Below are 17,101 nucleotides of genomic sequence, written 5' to 3' on the forward strand. Positions count from 1 at the left end.
TGCATGTAGGTTGTGTGATATACATAATTATTACAATTATCTATACCCTTCAATCTGTTTAATCTTTTCTCCATGCTTATGATTATTTGGAGGAATTTATGCAAGAGTTTAAGAAAGGTCATAATTAGTAAAAGGAGCAGGTTCTATATATTATTATTATTATTAGATGAAAACTCAGATCCAATCGACTTCACGTAGAAGTTGATAGTTGAAAGCTGTTAGATGATTTAACTTATTTAACTAAATTTTCATCTAACGATTCTCAACTATCAACTTCACGTGAAGTCGACTACAATTGAGTTTCCACCTTCTTATTATTATTATTATTTTTACGTAAAATTAATAATTAAGAATTGTTAGATAATGATTTAGCCAAATTTATTAAATTATTTAATTATTTTTAAATATTAATTTGATAACTGTATGTAAATTTTTACCGTTGAACAAACATCTAGGGCAGAAGCACTAACTTTATACACAGCATTCATAAAGTTGTGACACTAAAAATGTCGGATCATGGTCTTTCTATGAGGAACACCTGTTGGGAGAAATAACGATATGATCGAAACGTAGGCCAACGATTCAAGCAATCTAATACATTCATCTGATTCGTGGACGATGGTCCTTTTTATTTAAATTAATATACTTGAACTTTTAAATAGGATAAGTAGTATTGATAATCCGTGTATTAATAGACAGCTAAGTATTTATTAATCCAATTTTCAGAAATGATTCAACTAAAAAATAAAGTCTAAAGAGATGTAGTATGATTGGCAAGTGCTCGAATTGTTTGGAGATTTCGAAGAGGAATGAAGTGAAATAATATAAAATGAGAAGACATTACATCCAACTCAAAATTTTAAGTTGTTAAGTTAATGAGTCTCTCATCTTATAAACTCCTCATTCTTCCTTATTTTCTTTGATATGGGACTAACTTCAACACTCCTTATACTTGCAACACTAACACGAATTTGAATAACTAGTTACTTTCAAAATGCGAGCAAAATTACCTTGATCTTCAAGAAGACTCAAATTATTTGGTCGACACATTGTCTCGAAATTGAACCAAAATTATTCAAGCAAAACAGTATGCTAACAATAAAATTTTTAAATTAACAATAAAAATCAAGTTCAAATATTTATAAAAATTTAAGTATGTTATCAACAATGTACCAGTATATAATTTTGGCGATCGACTTGGTTGATCATATAGTATACGAAAATCAGCATACATAAACACAGAGCTAGATAGGTCATTAATTAATAATAAGGTAGGATTTAATTTGGTCGTGTGTGTATACGTGTTCCACTAAGGTGATCACTGGGTTATAATCAATCTATCTAGTTAACAAATGAAGCTAAACAGGTATATATGGTTTGCACTAAGATACATATTGGGTGCTACTTAGTTCATATTCACCCTCTAAAGTCTTGTCTTTGAATATATAGGTATGGAAATTAAAGTGCCAACGCATCCCACTAACTAATTTGGTACTTGTTTCATCAGGTTCCACTCATCATAGCTAGGGCGGCACGGTATAAATATGGCTCTCTCTCCAACTTCATCCTCCACAAGAGATATATAAAGTTACATAAAATAGACAAGAAAAGAAAATAAGGACAAAAAAAAAAATGGAAGCAACAACAACAACTACTACTACTACTACTACTAGTACTACTACTCATCATGTAATATCTATTGTGAATGGAGGAGAAGAGAGTGTTGGTGAGAATAATAATAGTAAGGAAAAGAGTAGAGTAGGGAAGTTGTTATCTCTTGTCCACATTGCTAGTTGTTGTTGCTATGTGAATTTGGACACAAGGAAGACAATCCACAGCATCAAAGTGGGAGTTTCATTGGTTTTGGTGTCACTATTTTACCTCTTGAACCCTCTCTTTGATCAAGTTGGAGAAAATGCAATGTGGGCTATCATGACTGTTGTTGTCACCTTTGAGTTCTATCCAGGTATATATATTATTATTATTATTATTATTAATTAATTAGTACTTGCAATAATGCAATAAATTAGATGATAATGAATGTGTTTGTGTGATAAGGAGCAACACTGGGAAAGGGCATCAACCGTGGATTGGGAACTATATTAGGAGGTGCAATGGGTGTCCTAACAGCAATTTTTGCCCAAACCATTGGAGGGATTGCTAACTCTATTACCATCGCTATTCTTATTTTTGTCTCCGGTAAGTTTTAACTATATATATCAATATAACTCATGCATGCATGTGGAGATGAAGCTACTCATATAAAAAAAAAATCTATTTTTTTTATCTAAGAATTCTTTTAGATTTAAAGTATGATTATATATCAATATATTGTAGAATTTTTAACTAGATAACTCACTTATAGTAGTATCTTTTATGTGAAGTTGATAGTTAAAAATTATCAAATAATTTAACCTATTTGGTTAAATTATAATTTAACTATTTTTAACTATTAACTTCATATAAAAATAATTGTATTTGAATTTTCACTTTCTCCAAAGTAGATACTTACATATAGTTCACATATAGTTATTTTTATACGAAGTTTATAGTTAACAATTGTCAAATAATTTAACAAGTTTGATTAAATTATAATCTAATAATTTTTAACTATTAACTTTATATAAAGATAATTCCTTATATGTATGTTTTTTACCTTTCTTTTATCAATATCAGTTATAAGAATAAATGATTTTATAACATAATACAAGAGTTTCTATAGCAAAAAAAATATAAAGTTTGATAGTTATTATTGAAAAAAAAAATACAAGACTGAGTCTGTTTAAATTTTGGAATAAGTAATTTTATGACAGTGTAAATTTAAGTGCAGTTAATTTTATTGTGAAGTTCATAACTGAAAAACGTTAAATGATTTGACTGATTTGACTAAATTTTCATCTAATAACTCTTAGTTATCAATTTCAAGTGAAGTTGACTGTTGTTGAGTTTCCACCTTTTAATAACAAATTGTTGTTGTTGTTTGTGGTGGGTGCAGGATCAGTTGCTACATATTTTCGACTGGTTCCAAGCATAAAGAAAAGATACGACTATGGAGTGATGATATTCATACTCACATTCAACCTGGTAGCGGTGTCTGGAGTGCGTGTTGAAGACCCTGTTTGGGAAATAGCACGTCAGCGTCTCTTAACCATTCTCATGGGTTTCATAGTCTGTCTTTGTGTCAACATCTTCGTTTTTCCCTTGTGGGCCAGTGACGAACTTCATCATTCTCTTGTAACTACCTTTTTCAACCTTGCCAACACAATTCAACGGTGTTTGCTGGAAGAAGAAGAAGATGCCAAATTCGTTACTGAAAAAGAAAAAGAAAAAGAAAAGGAATCATCATCCGCTGTTAATAACAAATTCTCTCTTTGTAATTCTGTCTTGGACTCCAAGTCAAAACATGAACTATTGGTAAGTACAATAAGTAAAACAAATTTTTAATTACTCAATGTTAATTAATTTTTTCATTCTTTTGAAGATTTACGATTAAAATTTATAGTTTAAACCTTAAAATTTTGTCTTAATTTTTTCATTTTTTTTAAAATTACTTTATGTTTTTTTTTTATTAAGAATCGAACTCTAAATCTTTTAGATATAAAACTCTTAGAGAAAAGGACAAATAGGTTCCTAACCTTTTGTCCCGCGAACATTTTTGTCTCTGACCATTGAAAAATACTTTTAAGTCCCTGACCTTTACAAAACTTGGACGGATCAGTCCCTGACGGAGGCATTTGGACGGATCAGACGGAGGCATTTGGACGGAGGGACTAATCCGTCTAAATTTTGTGAAAGTCAAGAATTTAAAAGTATTTTTCAATGGTTAGGGACAAAAATGTTCGCAGAACAAAAGGTTAGGTACCTATTTGTCCCTTTCTCAAACTCTTAAGTTAAGTTAATAGGAATAAACAACATAAATAATTATATTTCTAACAAATTTGAGAGATTATAATAATTAAAACTAACTGCAAAATAAATATATAAAAAATATCAATCACCTAACAAATTTTTTCTGGGGCCAGGCAAATTTCGCAAAATGGGAACCTTGGCATGGGAAATTCGGATTTTCGTACCCTTGGGAGAAGTACTTGAAGATTGGACAAGTTCTTCGAGAACTTGCTGCATTTATTCTTACAGTTGGAAATTGCCTTCAAGCATCAAAACAGGTAGGTATATATAAAAGGTACATGTGCAAATTTAGCTTAGTATTTTTGTTTTTTTCGCGGTATTTTCTAATTCGACAAGTCAAGAATTAATCCGTGACGTATATGATATTCATTTAAGAGTTTATGTTTATTTTTAGTTTCAAAAATTTTTTTTTTCAACTAATTTAAAAACGATAGAGGCCTAAACTTCTTTTTTTTTTTTTTTGTCAAAGAGACCTAAATTAAAAAAAAAAATAGTTTACCGTTATTAAAGAAGTCAATAGTTTTTCTTATTTTGATGGGCTTATATGTTGGGTTCAATGAACAACTATTTGATATTTTTTTTTTTGCATTACAGGCCATGGCATTATTGAGGGAATCACATTCAATCCAATTAGAATCATGGGAAGCAATTGGGTCAAAGGTTTCATGGGCTCTTAGAGAACTTGGAGATAGCATGAAAGAAATGAGGAAATTGGAGGATGATAGCAATAGCATTTCCACAAAGTTGAAAGCAGCAAAAGCAGAACTAAGCCTTGTAATCTCCATGTCCAAGGTTTCATCTCTTGATAATGGCGAAGTTCTAGCAATTGCAAGCTTTGTGTTATTGCTCTCTCAAGTGTTGGACAAGGTTGACCAATTGGTCAAAGAAGTTGATGAACTTGGACATCTTGCTGCTTTTCCTACTCATTAATTCATATCTTAGACCCCCATATAAATCTATATAGTATATGCTATTATATCTAGTATCTAGTAGTGTTAGTACAAACCAAATGCCAAATTTTTGGGTCATCAAAACAAAATTTAGAAATATGTGTCTTAGTGTAGTATATTGTAATATCAATAAGCTCAAAGTAAAATGATGTATCATGGATTTTAATGGCGATATATCCTCTAAATTATTTATTTTCAGTCTGATATTTTATTATTTAATTTTTATTTTTATGTAGTATTTGAGTTTTCCCAAAAAAAAAAAAGTAAATGACAAAAAATTACATTTAATGTTGTCAATTAAAAAAATCAATAATATTTAAAAAATAATAAAAAAATAAGTAAAAACAGTCCAAACTTATTTTATTTAGTATTTATTTATGATTATTATTATAATTAATACATGTTAAAAATAAGGTAAGTTTAAATTATTTTTTATCTCCCTAATATTACTGTATCAAAGTGGTAGACATATAATTTTTTTAATAAAAAATAATAAATCGATAAAAAAGTTATATGTAAAATATTTTTAAATTGGTTAAATTCAAAATAAAATATCATTGTTTTATTTTTTAATTATAATATTTTAATATAAAATTAAACAATATTAATCTATTTCATGTATATTCACCTTATTATTAATAGTGTTATTTTAATGATAACATTTTTATATAAAAATAATGTTATAAATTATTAAATAATTTAATATATTTAATTAAATCATTTAAAAATTCAGAACATCATCTTCACATGAAAATGTCATCGTTATTATTATCATACGCACGTTATCTAATAGCCAAGAGTGGGATCATTCATCGTTACCAACATTTTGCTATCATTTTTATTTTGGATCTAATCTCTCATATGACATATTTTTTAAGTTTATTTCACATTGTTTTGCGAGAATATTGTAGTCCTTATGAACTATGCCATGTTACATTCACACGTACTCTTCTTTTCCGCGTTTTTAATATTGAAAATTAATATATATTATTATAATATTTCTTTTATTATCTTTATTTAGGGGTCTGCATGTCTTAGCCAAGCTTTTTCAATCAGTGATTAGAATCCAACAAATCTACCATTTCTGTCTTAATTAAAAAAAAAAAAAAATTGGGTGACAAAGAAGTGCCTTAGGTTAATAGGTAAAATAATGTCTAAAAGATCACATGCATTAATTTAGTCCTTAAAAAATTAGAAACTTTTTTAGTCTAATTGATCCTTTTAATAGTTCGACAATAACATGTGCATAGATTATTATATGACATCTCATTTAATTGACGAAAAAATCAATTTGATTTAATATTGTATTTTTTAACACTAACTAAGTATTTGATATTTCGGAGATGAAATTGATGTGAACTTAATATTTTAAGGACTATTATAACCATTAAAATTGATCACATAAAAAGTAAACAAAAGAAAAATGAATTTTCCCTATCAATGTTTTTCTTCTCTTCTAGGTACCATTTATTTTGAGGTACTGAGATAGAGATTGGAAAACTGAAATTCAGTATCATATTTGTTGGTTCAAAGATTGGCACTAAAATTTCTGTCTCTGTCTCTAAAATTTCAATATTTCAGTATCTCTAAAAAATAGAGACACAGAGGACTAAAATTTTTAGAGATGGAAACTGAAACTTTAATAACATTTTATACCTAAAATATCCTCATTTCAATTAATTAATTCCAATTTTATCCTTTATACAAATTAAATTAGAGTTTTATTATTGTTTCAATTTCTATGTCCCACTTTGTACCAAACAGAATACTGAAATTTATTTCAATCTTTGTCTCTTAGTCTCTGTCTCTCAGTCTTAATCTTTCCGTCTCTGTCTCTCCACCAAACGCTACTTTAATAACTGATGTACTAAAAAAATTATCATGGAAAAAGAAAGAAATTAACTAATGCAAAGTATTAAAAAAAAAATGAAATGCCAAGTTCCAGAAAAATCAATTCTCAGCAACTTTGTGTGATTCGTAAGAATTACTCAAAGGATATTGATGAATATATATATAAATAATTATTGGAAGTTGTTGCAGATTACATGAAAGTTGTAAACACGCAACAACAGTAGTAGTACAGCTGACTGAATAAACAAACACCGAAAACAGAAAAGCACCATGCAAGAATTATATGGTAGGAAAATTTTCTGTATAAACCAAAATACTGTTTTTTTATGTACAAAACAATAACATCAATGTCTCCACTATGCTTCTTAGTACCAACATCTTATGAAATTTACAAAGAATTTTTCCAAAACAAAAAATTGTTGTATGCCTTGTGAATTCTGATCCATCAAGCTTGTCTCTCAGTGATTATGATTTCCCCACCTACAAAGAGGGTCAAGCAATGATTTTTCCAGGAAATTAAAAACAGATGGTTAGAAGCATCCACACCCAATTCAGCTTGCAGCTCCATGTCACTCATCAATCAATGAATCACAGAGAAGAAGGTGGCAGCAAAGATATGCGAGCGAAAGCTCTCTCGCATAAATTTGCATATTCGATGTGGACTGACTGAGTATACTGATTATAGTGAAACTTGGGAAAATTTTGGTGCATTCCTCTTGAGAAGAAGTGCATAGAGAATCTCATTCCAAGAATCAGGAACACCGGGCAAACACCAATGGCTACAATCTTGCAGCTGCATAGGGGCCCTTCGGTCTGGCCCGATATGGTAAACAGATGCATGGCCGTCTTTTCTGCTTGCCGACATCTGCGTGATGTTCAGCAGGTCCAAATTCATAACTACCGGTTCCCCGGCGTGCTCTGACAAGACATCAACAATGGTTCTTGAATGACTGTCAGATACTGCTGGCAATGAGCCTAAATCAGGCAGTGTTTCCGAGTTACAACCACCACCGGTGTTCCAATCACCACCCCTGCATTGCCGAACCAATTACTAAATCAACAACTTAGAACCAATGCACTATCCAGTTAAACTATTTCAGTAAGACTAAAAGAATATGAAGCTGCTAAAGCCTAAAAGCAAGGACCAACCATGAGAACCAGAAAATTACAGATTGATTCACAGACATAATTTAAGCAAACAAAGATGTAATTACAGGTAAGTCTGCTTGAAAGTTTAGGCAAACCTGAAATGCACAGGAGAATAAGTTCGGAAGAGGACATAAGATTTGTTCATGTTTACTTCTCTGGCAATCCAATCAATCATCGTCTCCACCGATATTCTGAACGCATCCGTTATGGTCAAATTCATGTTCACTTCCTCTCCTATTTGGAAGTAACAACCCCTAAGTAACAAAATGAGCCCAAAATTGAAGTCACAAATAATTCCAACTTTAACCATGACAACTTGAATACAGAAACAAAAATATTGTTACAAAATGTTAACAATGTAATCTAGAACCACAAATTTGCAAGTCATGCTAAATGGAGCATAAATCATTTTAACTTTTCAATATCAAGCGAATCTAGCAAAGTTTAAGTCGGAATTCACACTTCCCTTTTCCTTGTTACATTCTTTGGAGCATGAAACCAAAGCAAAATTTGATTTCGCCAAAAGAGTGAAAGCTCAATTGTCAAAAAGCTCATACAAATAAAGATCCTAGTTCAGTTCATGGAAACCTTTACATAAGTTTTCAATACGATGAAACTAGTTGCTTGCAGGTATTCACAACTAAAGAAGTATATCAAAGCCGTCATATAAATGCAATCCGTCCTTGCTAGTATTAGTGTTCCTGTTCTGTGGTAAGAAATTATATCAATGTACCACAAGAATTCTCTTCAAAATAAATATTATACAGATTGAGTGACCAATGTCTTCCTGTTTAGATGTGCTTATTTGGAAATCAATCCAAAAGAAGAGGGTACTCAAAGATTGAATCAATAATAAGAGTAATCTAGCCAGTTGGGATAATAGATCAAGAAAATTCCTTACATTTTAATAGTCTTCTCATAGTTCCACCAATGTCCGGTATTGAAAATCAACACATCTGCATCTCTCCACCGATGAGCAGTCCAGTCCATATGATCCAGTCTCAAAGTCAATCTCACCCCTTCAGGTGCTCCTGGAGGAGGATGTCCCTGCACGACCAGATACGTCGATCTGTAGTACTCAACCGTGCAGTTGTAATCTTCAAACATAAACGACAAGAAGCCTGTATGCTTTGTGATTGGGCTCCCATTAACTTCATAGATTTTACTCTTGTTTGCCACGGCAGAAGAAAGCATGCAAAGAAGCGATTCCCATTGGTTCCTTCCAATTGAATCTCCAACGAAAACTAGCCGCTTATCGCGTAGAGTTTCCAACATCTTTGTTGCATCAAATCTTTTGCAAGTGCAGGACATAGTACATATGTTACATTCCAAGAACCAAGTCAAAATTACTCAACAACAAAAGTGATTTTTAATCATCCATTTGGAACAAGAAAATCAGACAAATTAGTTAATGGCAAATGAAGAGCCATGGTTGACAATGCCAACAAACTTCTTCACAGAAACATTCTTCCTTTATAATCAATGTGAAAACTCATCCTAATTCACTTCAAGTACTAACAACCAAGCCCTATTCAATAGAAGTAGCCAACAGTAGTTAATTAGAGAATGGTTCCTAGAGTGTGATGCCTTAATGAATCAGCTACCAGACAAAAGTTAAGTTCCAAAACCATTCTTCCTTAAAGTAACAACACCACCCACATAAACAGAAAAGGGAAATTCCTTGTCTTTTTGTTCCACCAACCATAACCAAAATCCAAAACAAGAAGAATAAAAAAGTTAAAAGAGAAAAAGAGAACCTGGGCAAGTTGCAAGCTTTGGGGTGCCATCGCCATTTGGTGTAGAAGGAATCAGGTCTTCCATTCTCAAAGCAACGAAAACCTTGATCAAGGAAGGAGCAATTGGCAGAGTGGTAGAGAGGGTAGGACTCATCCCAAACCCAGTTACCATCATAAACATTGCATTGATCGCCCTCTTTGGAGAGAAACTGAACCAGTGGAGGAGCAGCGGAAGAAGAGGAAGAAGAAGAAGAAGGGAGGTGGAGACCGAGAAGCGTAGTTCCCCAAGAGCGTAAGCCTCTGTAATCGAGGTAGAAGAAGCAGGAGAGGAAGACAAGGAGGGTGAGCAAGAAGAAGCTAGCGATGCCAAGAGAAGGTTCTAGAGGCTTGAAACGCTTGAACTTGGTGAGTAAATCGCAGTGGGTGTTGGGTGTTTCAGTTGAAGGCTTGCTCATATCGGTGGGTTTTGTGGTGAACATTAACATGAATCATGAATGGTGGTTGAAATGAAAGAGAAGATATACAGAAAGAATTCAAGGTTGAGACTTGACAGAAAGAGGGAAAGTGGGGTCCAGCCACTAAAACGCCATTGATGAACCCTCAGACTCAGACGAATTAATGGTTACTTTGATTCAATTAGTAGGTTTTTAAGTATGGATTAGTGTTGAAGGTTGAAGAAGAAGAAGAAGAAGAAGAAGAGGAAAGAGGGTAGTGGTGAATAGGTGGCTACTGAATGCTGATAACCGACCACTGTAAGAAGGAGAAAGTGGAAAAGAGAGAGAGAGAAGAGAAGAAGAAGAATTGAATATTGGTATTTTTATTTTCCTACAATTTTTGGTCCCCATGGATGGGCGCCATTTTATTTATTACTTTTTATTAATTACTAATACATAAATTATGAATAATTATCCAAATTAGTTTACTGAGATTCTTAAGATTGGATATTTTTAGATGTGTTTGATTTGTATTTGTATTTTTTTTATTTTTAATATTTTTTATTTTTTAAATTTTGTAAAAAAATTAAAAATAAGAGATAAAAATAGAAAATAAAATTTTATTATTTTTATTTTTTTACAAAATTTAAAAAATAAAAAATATTAAAAATAAAAATAGAAAATAAAATCGCAAACCAAATGTATTTTTAGTCATTTTATTTTTAAAATACATAAAAAATTCTCCTAAATTTAATTTCAACAAATAAATCAGTCTCTGACGTTATTTTTTTGTCAATAATACACGAAAAATGTTGATTTGAAAACCTCGGCTAATTTTTTTTAATACAAGGTTGAGATGTGAGTTATGCTGAGTTATGGAGTATTGGGGAGATATATACGGTTGAGACAGCGTTTAATTTTTTGTTTTAGTGAGAAAAAATTGAACTATCCGATTTCATTGCAGAAAGAGAGGGACACAAATTGGACCTAGAGTTTTCTGAAATCGGATCCAGGATTTTCATTGCAAAATTTTGTGGATACTGAACCCAGGGTTTTCTGTTAGTACACAAATCGAACTGAGGATTTTCTGCCAGTACACAAATTAGACTTAGGATTTTTAGTACCTCCAATCGGACGATCCGATTTCTCTTGAACAGCCATCATACGCCAGTGAATCACCATACACCCTCATATCCCAGCTATACACCATTCCTTTCATCATATTAAAAATAAAAAGTTCGAAAACCTCAAACATGAATTAGTACATACGTTGTATTGTATTGTATAATTTTTTTTTTATTTTATCTTGTTTATATGTATGGATAACTGACTTGTCACATGTATTAATTTAAATTTTTATGTTAATATTTTTGTTTATCATTGATAAAAATATAAAATTAGAGACTAATTTATCTGTCAAAATTAAATTTAAAAATTTTTTTAGTGTATTTTAAAAATTAAAAGATTAAAATGTCTAATTTTAAAACTTTTAAAGACTAATTTAAATAATTATATATAAATTATTTATTTATTCTTTTCTTCTGAATTAGTTATCTTCTTAATCGTCTTATTAAGTTCATAAAATAGCCTTGGGCGAAATAAAAATATGTTGGAGAATTCAATGTTATTCATTTTGGGGGGAACCCTGTCTAGTGTTTTTCTTATTTTTTAAACTAAATGGTCAATTTACTAAACTGATAATTTACTCTTTTATAAAAATAGAATTTCACTAATATGTATTCTGAAAATATATATTAAAGTTACCAATTAAAAGTATTTATTTCTATAGGAAATGTATATAATTTAATTCGTTAATATATTTTTTATGTATTAGTCAACAAAAAATATATTTGTTATATATTTATTAAAATAATTTTTTTTATAATTGTTATTAATAATAATCATAACATATTCTAAATATGTAGTAAATAAAATTTAATAACAACTTTATTATGTAAATGTTTTAGTTGAAAATATAGTAATGTTAATGGTTTAAAATAATATTCAATATTTAAATATAAAATTTTTGTATATATATTATTAGTTCACTTTATTTATTTAATAGTAATATTAGAATTGTCTTTTTCTCTAGAAAATATCAGAATAGATTTGAAAAAAGTCATTAATTATAAGATTAAAGTGGCAATTATATCATAAAAAATTTTGACTTTGAACTAATTAACTCTTGAAAAAAAAAAATTAATTAGGTCATTTATAATAGTAAACAGTGGACATATATGTATGTTATTTCGTCAATAAATAGTATGAAATGAAATAAAATTGTCTATGTATCTTATTATGTATAGTGATATGTGTCACATGAGTTTAGAAATGACATAATTTTGGATAATCAAGCATTCGTTAGCTTTTAAAGTTTTACATAACTTTTATCAACTGCTTTTTGTTGCCACAAATTTTACTCTAAAAATTATTATCTACTTAACGATCTTTTATAAATAAATACGTCACAGTAGTTAACAGTACATATATTATCCTTAAGTTTTACATGATAAATTAATAAAAAAGACATAGTATGACAATTGTTTACTATTTTAAAAAAATCAAACTAGTACTTTTTCTTTTAAGAAACTAATTAGTCCGAAATTCAAAATTTCAGGACTTAATTGCCAATTTTCTCTAATTATAAACATTAATGACAATAAATGTGGATGCTCTCTTTCTTTAACTTTTTTTCTTTCGGATAAAAGAATAAAAAGAAAATTTTTTTTATAAATTCCAACAAATAAATAAAAAATAAAAGAAATAGTTATTTTTAAAATATACTTCCTCAAAAAATTTGGAACAAACGAGCCGAGTATGTATTAGAGCCTGGAGGTGATTAAAACATGTTATGACTTTTGATTCGTTTAAAACGTGGAAGAAGCGCACCATTCTCGTTTGAATTCAAGACTTTGGAGCTTTTAATATCTTGTCGTAGAAATTAGAAAGTTGGGATAAGAAATATTTAATACTTAAGATTTTGTTAATACTTTCAAAACATGCAATAATGCTCTCAAATTCTCGAGTTTTATTTATTTATTTATTCAAACCTTAATTTAATAATTAGTAAATAGATTTTGCCACCTAATGACTCAAGCCCATGCCTCTTTAGACTTAAACCCATCTTTTCCGCAATACTTTACATCAATTTATTATTTAATTTATATCATGTTGAATAATGGTCCCTTTTTTTTATGCCAACATTTCAAGTCTTTATTGTTTGATTAAGAATTAAACTATTACGAGTCTCATAATGTATTTGGCATATATCCGGCATCATCATCATCATCATAAATCACAATAATGTTTCATTAAATCGTTTAAACTAAAGTCTGTACGGTCCATTAATTATTCCTCTTGTTACCTAACATTCAGGCTTCAGCCTAATATTAAGACTTAGAAGCTAATTTGACCTAATAAATTTAAATTTTTTAGAATTTATTTGGATGAGTTTTTAAAAAAAAAAAATTTAATTTTTTTTTAAATCTTATAAAAAAGTAAAAGTAATTTTATGTTTGGATATCTTATGATAAAATATTTTTTTTATTAATTATGTTTAGGTATAATAATATAAAAATACTTTTTTATTTATTTATTACATGAAAAATATCTTTTTGTAAGAAAAAAATATCTTTTAAAAAAAATATAAATTGTAGCTTTTCAAAAAAGATATCTAATACCTTTATTTTTAGTTTTTTATTATTAAAAATTTACTAAACACGTTAAAAAATAAAAAAAATCTTTTTCATTAAAAAAAGATATTTTGTTATCAAAATAATTACACCTAAACAAGTACTTTTTATATATTTTATGAGGTATTAACTTGTTAACAACACTGTAGAAATTATTAGTTGTTTGATTGTGAAATATATAACATAATCAAATAGAATTCAGAAATTTAATGGCAGGTTTAAATTTCTTTTTTCAGATGATTGAGAAATTAAGTTATCATTTAGGGCATGGAGGGATAATGTATAGATTTGGACATACATAGACATCTCAATTTAATTAAATTAGGTCATGCATAGCACGTCTATTTCAATCTAATTAATAAGAAAAAAAAATCAAATATATTCATATTGTTATATACATTTTTGTATTGCATTTTGGTGTGCATACTTTTCATGCATATACACATGTGAACACAAACCCAATTTATTAAGCTATTAAGTATTAACAAATTGAATTAGTTCATGAAATTGGTTTCTATATGGTGGACCCATAATAATGGAAAGGCATGGAAAATATTGTATCTCTTTTGGATTGATTTCGAATTTCACTTAATAGGTTAATAATTGATAAAAGGCACTTGTGTGATGTATAGATATTGACACAATATAAAATATGATAGAATATGAGATACATAAATACATAAATTTTAAAATTTTATAAGATATAGAGATAGATATATATATAAAATATAAAATATTTTATTTTAATTATATAAAATATTTAAAATATTTTTTGTTTTAATAAATAATATATATTATTTATAAACTTATTTTAAAAATACATGTTAAGAATAAGATTAGACACGCTAATACATAATAGTATTTAAATGTATCTAAATATATTCAATTTTTTTTTGTTTTTTAATAAGATACTACTAAAGATATACATGTCGAATGAATGTCGATGAATGTCGTGTCTCATACGCTGATACAACAAATGAAGTATCCATACTTGATAGGTTATGGCTAAAACCTTCACCTTCAGCATTAAAATGAGAAGCATGGCACCTTCTATTGCTGATGCAAATCACGGGATTTTAATATCTTTTTATATTTCCAACATTTACTTTATGCATCTTTAACGAAACCGCCAAAAAACAAAAACCAGCGCTTCTAAGTTCTAACAGAAATGGTCCAATATGATAAAACCAAAATAATCAATTATGATTTACGTTCACTGACCCATTCTCCTCTTCTATTGATTTTTCGATTATGATTTGTGAAACAATTTTTACTTTTTAGTGAAAAACAAGTATCTGCACCGAGTAACCATAATGTCCTTCGAAATGGGCTTAAACCCCATAGAAAAATAAAAAAGATCAAGCCCCAAAAGAAAATAAAATGGGCTTAAATTCATAACATGTCTGATCCAATATTCCAAAGCAGGTGGATGGAATGTATGTGGTATCGGGTCAGGTGGGGGAATGGGTTCTGGGCAATGCCCAAATCCGAAAAAAAGACACATTAAAAAAAAGTTGAATTAACCAACTTGGATTAGTCGAGTGATCAACTCGCGACGGATTAGAGATACCGTAAAAAACTGAAAAAAAAAATTCAAAGATTCTTTTTGTCAGTTTTTTTTTTTAAATTCAATGGTACTATCTAAATACGTTAAATGGAAAAAGTATTTTAAAATTTTTGAAAAATTCAAGTGGGGTGCTTGTTTTAAAATTGAAAAAACATTCACTCCAAACGTAAAATCAATAATGAATTTACTATTTAAAATTTACACAAAAAGATAACACTTAAATTAAAAAAGTATTAGACGAACAAATATTTTTATAATTAAGTCAAGATTGGTGGATTAGTTAAGTAAATTGTGTTAGTTCTACCAGTAGCTTTATATTTACACAGCTGATTATATGATATGGGAGATAAAATTTACTATTTGTTATATTATTAATATGTCAGTAGCATAAAAAAAAATTAAAAAAATAATAATTTTATTAAATTTATATCGTTTAAAAACTAAATTAAGACGTTAAATTTTTTAAAAATAAATAAATTCGTATGTTTTTTCCCCCATAACCATCTTCAGCATTAAGTATTATATATCCTATGTCCTGAGCATGGGTGTTATCGGTTTGGTTTGGTTCGGTTTTGGACAAAAAATTAATCGAATCGATATGTTCGATTTCTATAGACACACAATTGTTCGGTTTGTTATTTTTACAACAACTGAATCGAATCGAACCGAACCAACAGTGGTTTGGTTCGGTCGGTTTTTCTGATTTTTAATTTTAATGAGCAAAATATGAATCACAATAATTAGAGGTTTAAAATAGTCAATAAACTGAAATAATAAGAGTAAAACATCAAAATAGTTAGAAATTAGAGATTTTTATTGTTAGGTTAAAAGTTAAAATGGTTAAAACATTGAAATGGATGCATATCTTCAGTTCAGTTTAGTTCGGTTCGATTTCTATCGAATCAACCGAAAACTGAATCGAACCGATCGATTTTGTCAAAAAAAAACAAAAAAAAAATCGATTTTTTATTTTTATTTTTAAATTGGTTGTTATAATATTCGGTTCGATTTGCGATAATTTTCGGTCCAATTCGATAACTTACACCCCTAGTACTGAGTGAATGTAAGTTTCTCAAGTCCCATAAGAAAACGGTGGTGCCAAGGCACATGGAAGTTGCCAATTTTTGTGTGACATTCATGTGTGAATGGCTGAAGATAGGCACATAGGTCTAATTGATTCAGATTTTAGAAGAGATCCAAAGTGTTGGTCCCAAATAGCTGCGACACACGTGGAACTTTTTGCCATAATCCTTGCCTTCCTTTTAGCTTATCTTATTATTATTACAATGCTAAATCAGACTGAACCATTGAATTTGCATGTCCAAAAACGGTACCTGATTATTCAATTTTATGGGAATCTTTCTTGACGAAATAAACTAATTAAATTGACGGTGCTATCAGTATTTTGTTTTCAATTATAAGGTCTCTCTATTCTTTAATATTGCATTTAAAAGAGAGACTAAGATTGAGATGTCGGAATTAGGAAATAGAAATTAAAAAATTAAGATTAAATTAAATTTTTATATTATATTTAGTATAAAATATATTGAATTGAATTATGTATTTATGATTAATTATTATATTTAATTTAAGATAAATATAAAAATTAAGTGATTGATTTAAAATTTAAATAATTAAATAAAAATATATATATTTTTTAAAATATCATTAAAGTTTTAGTATTTAATTTTAGAAATTTTAGTATTTTTTATTCTCATTATTTAGAAATATTGAAATGACTAAAATTTTGTGTCTCAGAACTGAAATTTTAATTCTAGTCTTTAACTACCAAACATAATACTGAATTCCAATT

The 17,101-nt window shown here is 28.9% G+C and overlaps 2 protein-coding genes across 2 annotated transcripts; one reads left to right on the forward strand and one right to left on the reverse strand.

The window, feature by feature from the left end:
- Positions 1–1,394: 1,394 nt before the first annotated feature.
- LOC107645166 (aluminum-activated malate transporter 13-like) lies at positions 1,395–5,034 on the forward strand. Its single transcript, XM_016349131.3, has 5 exons — positions 1,395–1,966; positions 2,059–2,199; positions 2,996–3,414; positions 4,023–4,166; positions 4,504–5,034. The coding sequence occupies exons 1-5, from the start codon at positions 1,633–1,635 to the stop codon at positions 4,837–4,839; spliced, it is 1,374 nt and encodes a 457-aa protein (XP_016204617.1). The 5' UTR covers positions 1,395–1,632; the 3' UTR covers positions 4,840–5,034.
- Positions 5,035–6,994: 1,960 nt separating this feature from the next.
- LOC107645167 (protein trichome birefringence-like 10) lies at positions 6,995–10,438 on the reverse strand. The gene is made up of 4 exons (XM_016349132.3): positions 9,617–10,438; positions 8,761–9,150; positions 7,955–8,113; positions 6,995–7,741 (listed from the first exon to the last, which is right to left on the reverse strand). Exons 1-4 carry the CDS (start codon positions 10,078–10,080, stop codon positions 7,390–7,392), a joined length of 1,365 nt encoding a protein of 454 aa, XP_016204618.3. The 5' UTR covers positions 10,081–10,438; the 3' UTR covers positions 6,995–7,389.
- Between the last annotated feature and the right edge of the window lie 6,663 nt (positions 10,439–17,101).

Source organism: Arachis ipaensis, chromosome B6 (genome assembly GCF_059453495.1).
Source record: "Arachis ipaensis isolate K30076 ecotype BB chromosome B6, ASM5945349v1, whole genome shotgun sequence".
In the NCBI taxonomy this organism is placed as follows: Eukaryota; Viridiplantae; Streptophyta; class Magnoliopsida; order Fabales; family Fabaceae; genus Arachis; species Arachis ipaensis.

What these genes read in the sequence shown, in the direction of transcription:
- LOC107645166 (XM_016349131.3), top strand. Translation starts at nt 1,633, where the DNA reads ATGGAAGCAACAACAACAACTACTACTACTACTACTACTAGTACTACT. An exon ending in TATTCTTATTTTTGTCTCCG is followed by an intron (nt 2,200 to 2,995) that starts GTAAGTTTTAAC and finishes TGGTGGGTGCAG; the next exon opens with GATCAGTTGCTACATATTTT. An exon ending in GCCTTCAAGCATCAAAACAG is followed by an intron (nt 4,167 to 4,503) that starts GTAGGTATATAT and finishes TTTGCATTACAG; the next exon opens with GCCATGGCATTATTGAGGGA.
- LOC107645167 (XM_016349132.3), bottom strand. Translation starts at nt 10,080, where the DNA reads ATGTTAATGTTCACCACAAAACCCACCGATATGAGCAAGCCTTCAACT. An exon ending in AAAGCTTGCAACTTGCCCAG is followed by an intron (nt 9,151 to 9,616) that starts GTTCTCTTTTTC and finishes CACTTGCAAAAG; the next exon opens with ATTTGATGCAACAAAGATGT. An exon ending in TATTCTCCTGTGCATTTCAG is followed by an intron (nt 7,742 to 7,954) that starts GTTTGCCTAAAC and finishes TCGGCAATGCAG; the next exon opens with GGGTGGTGATTGGAACACCG.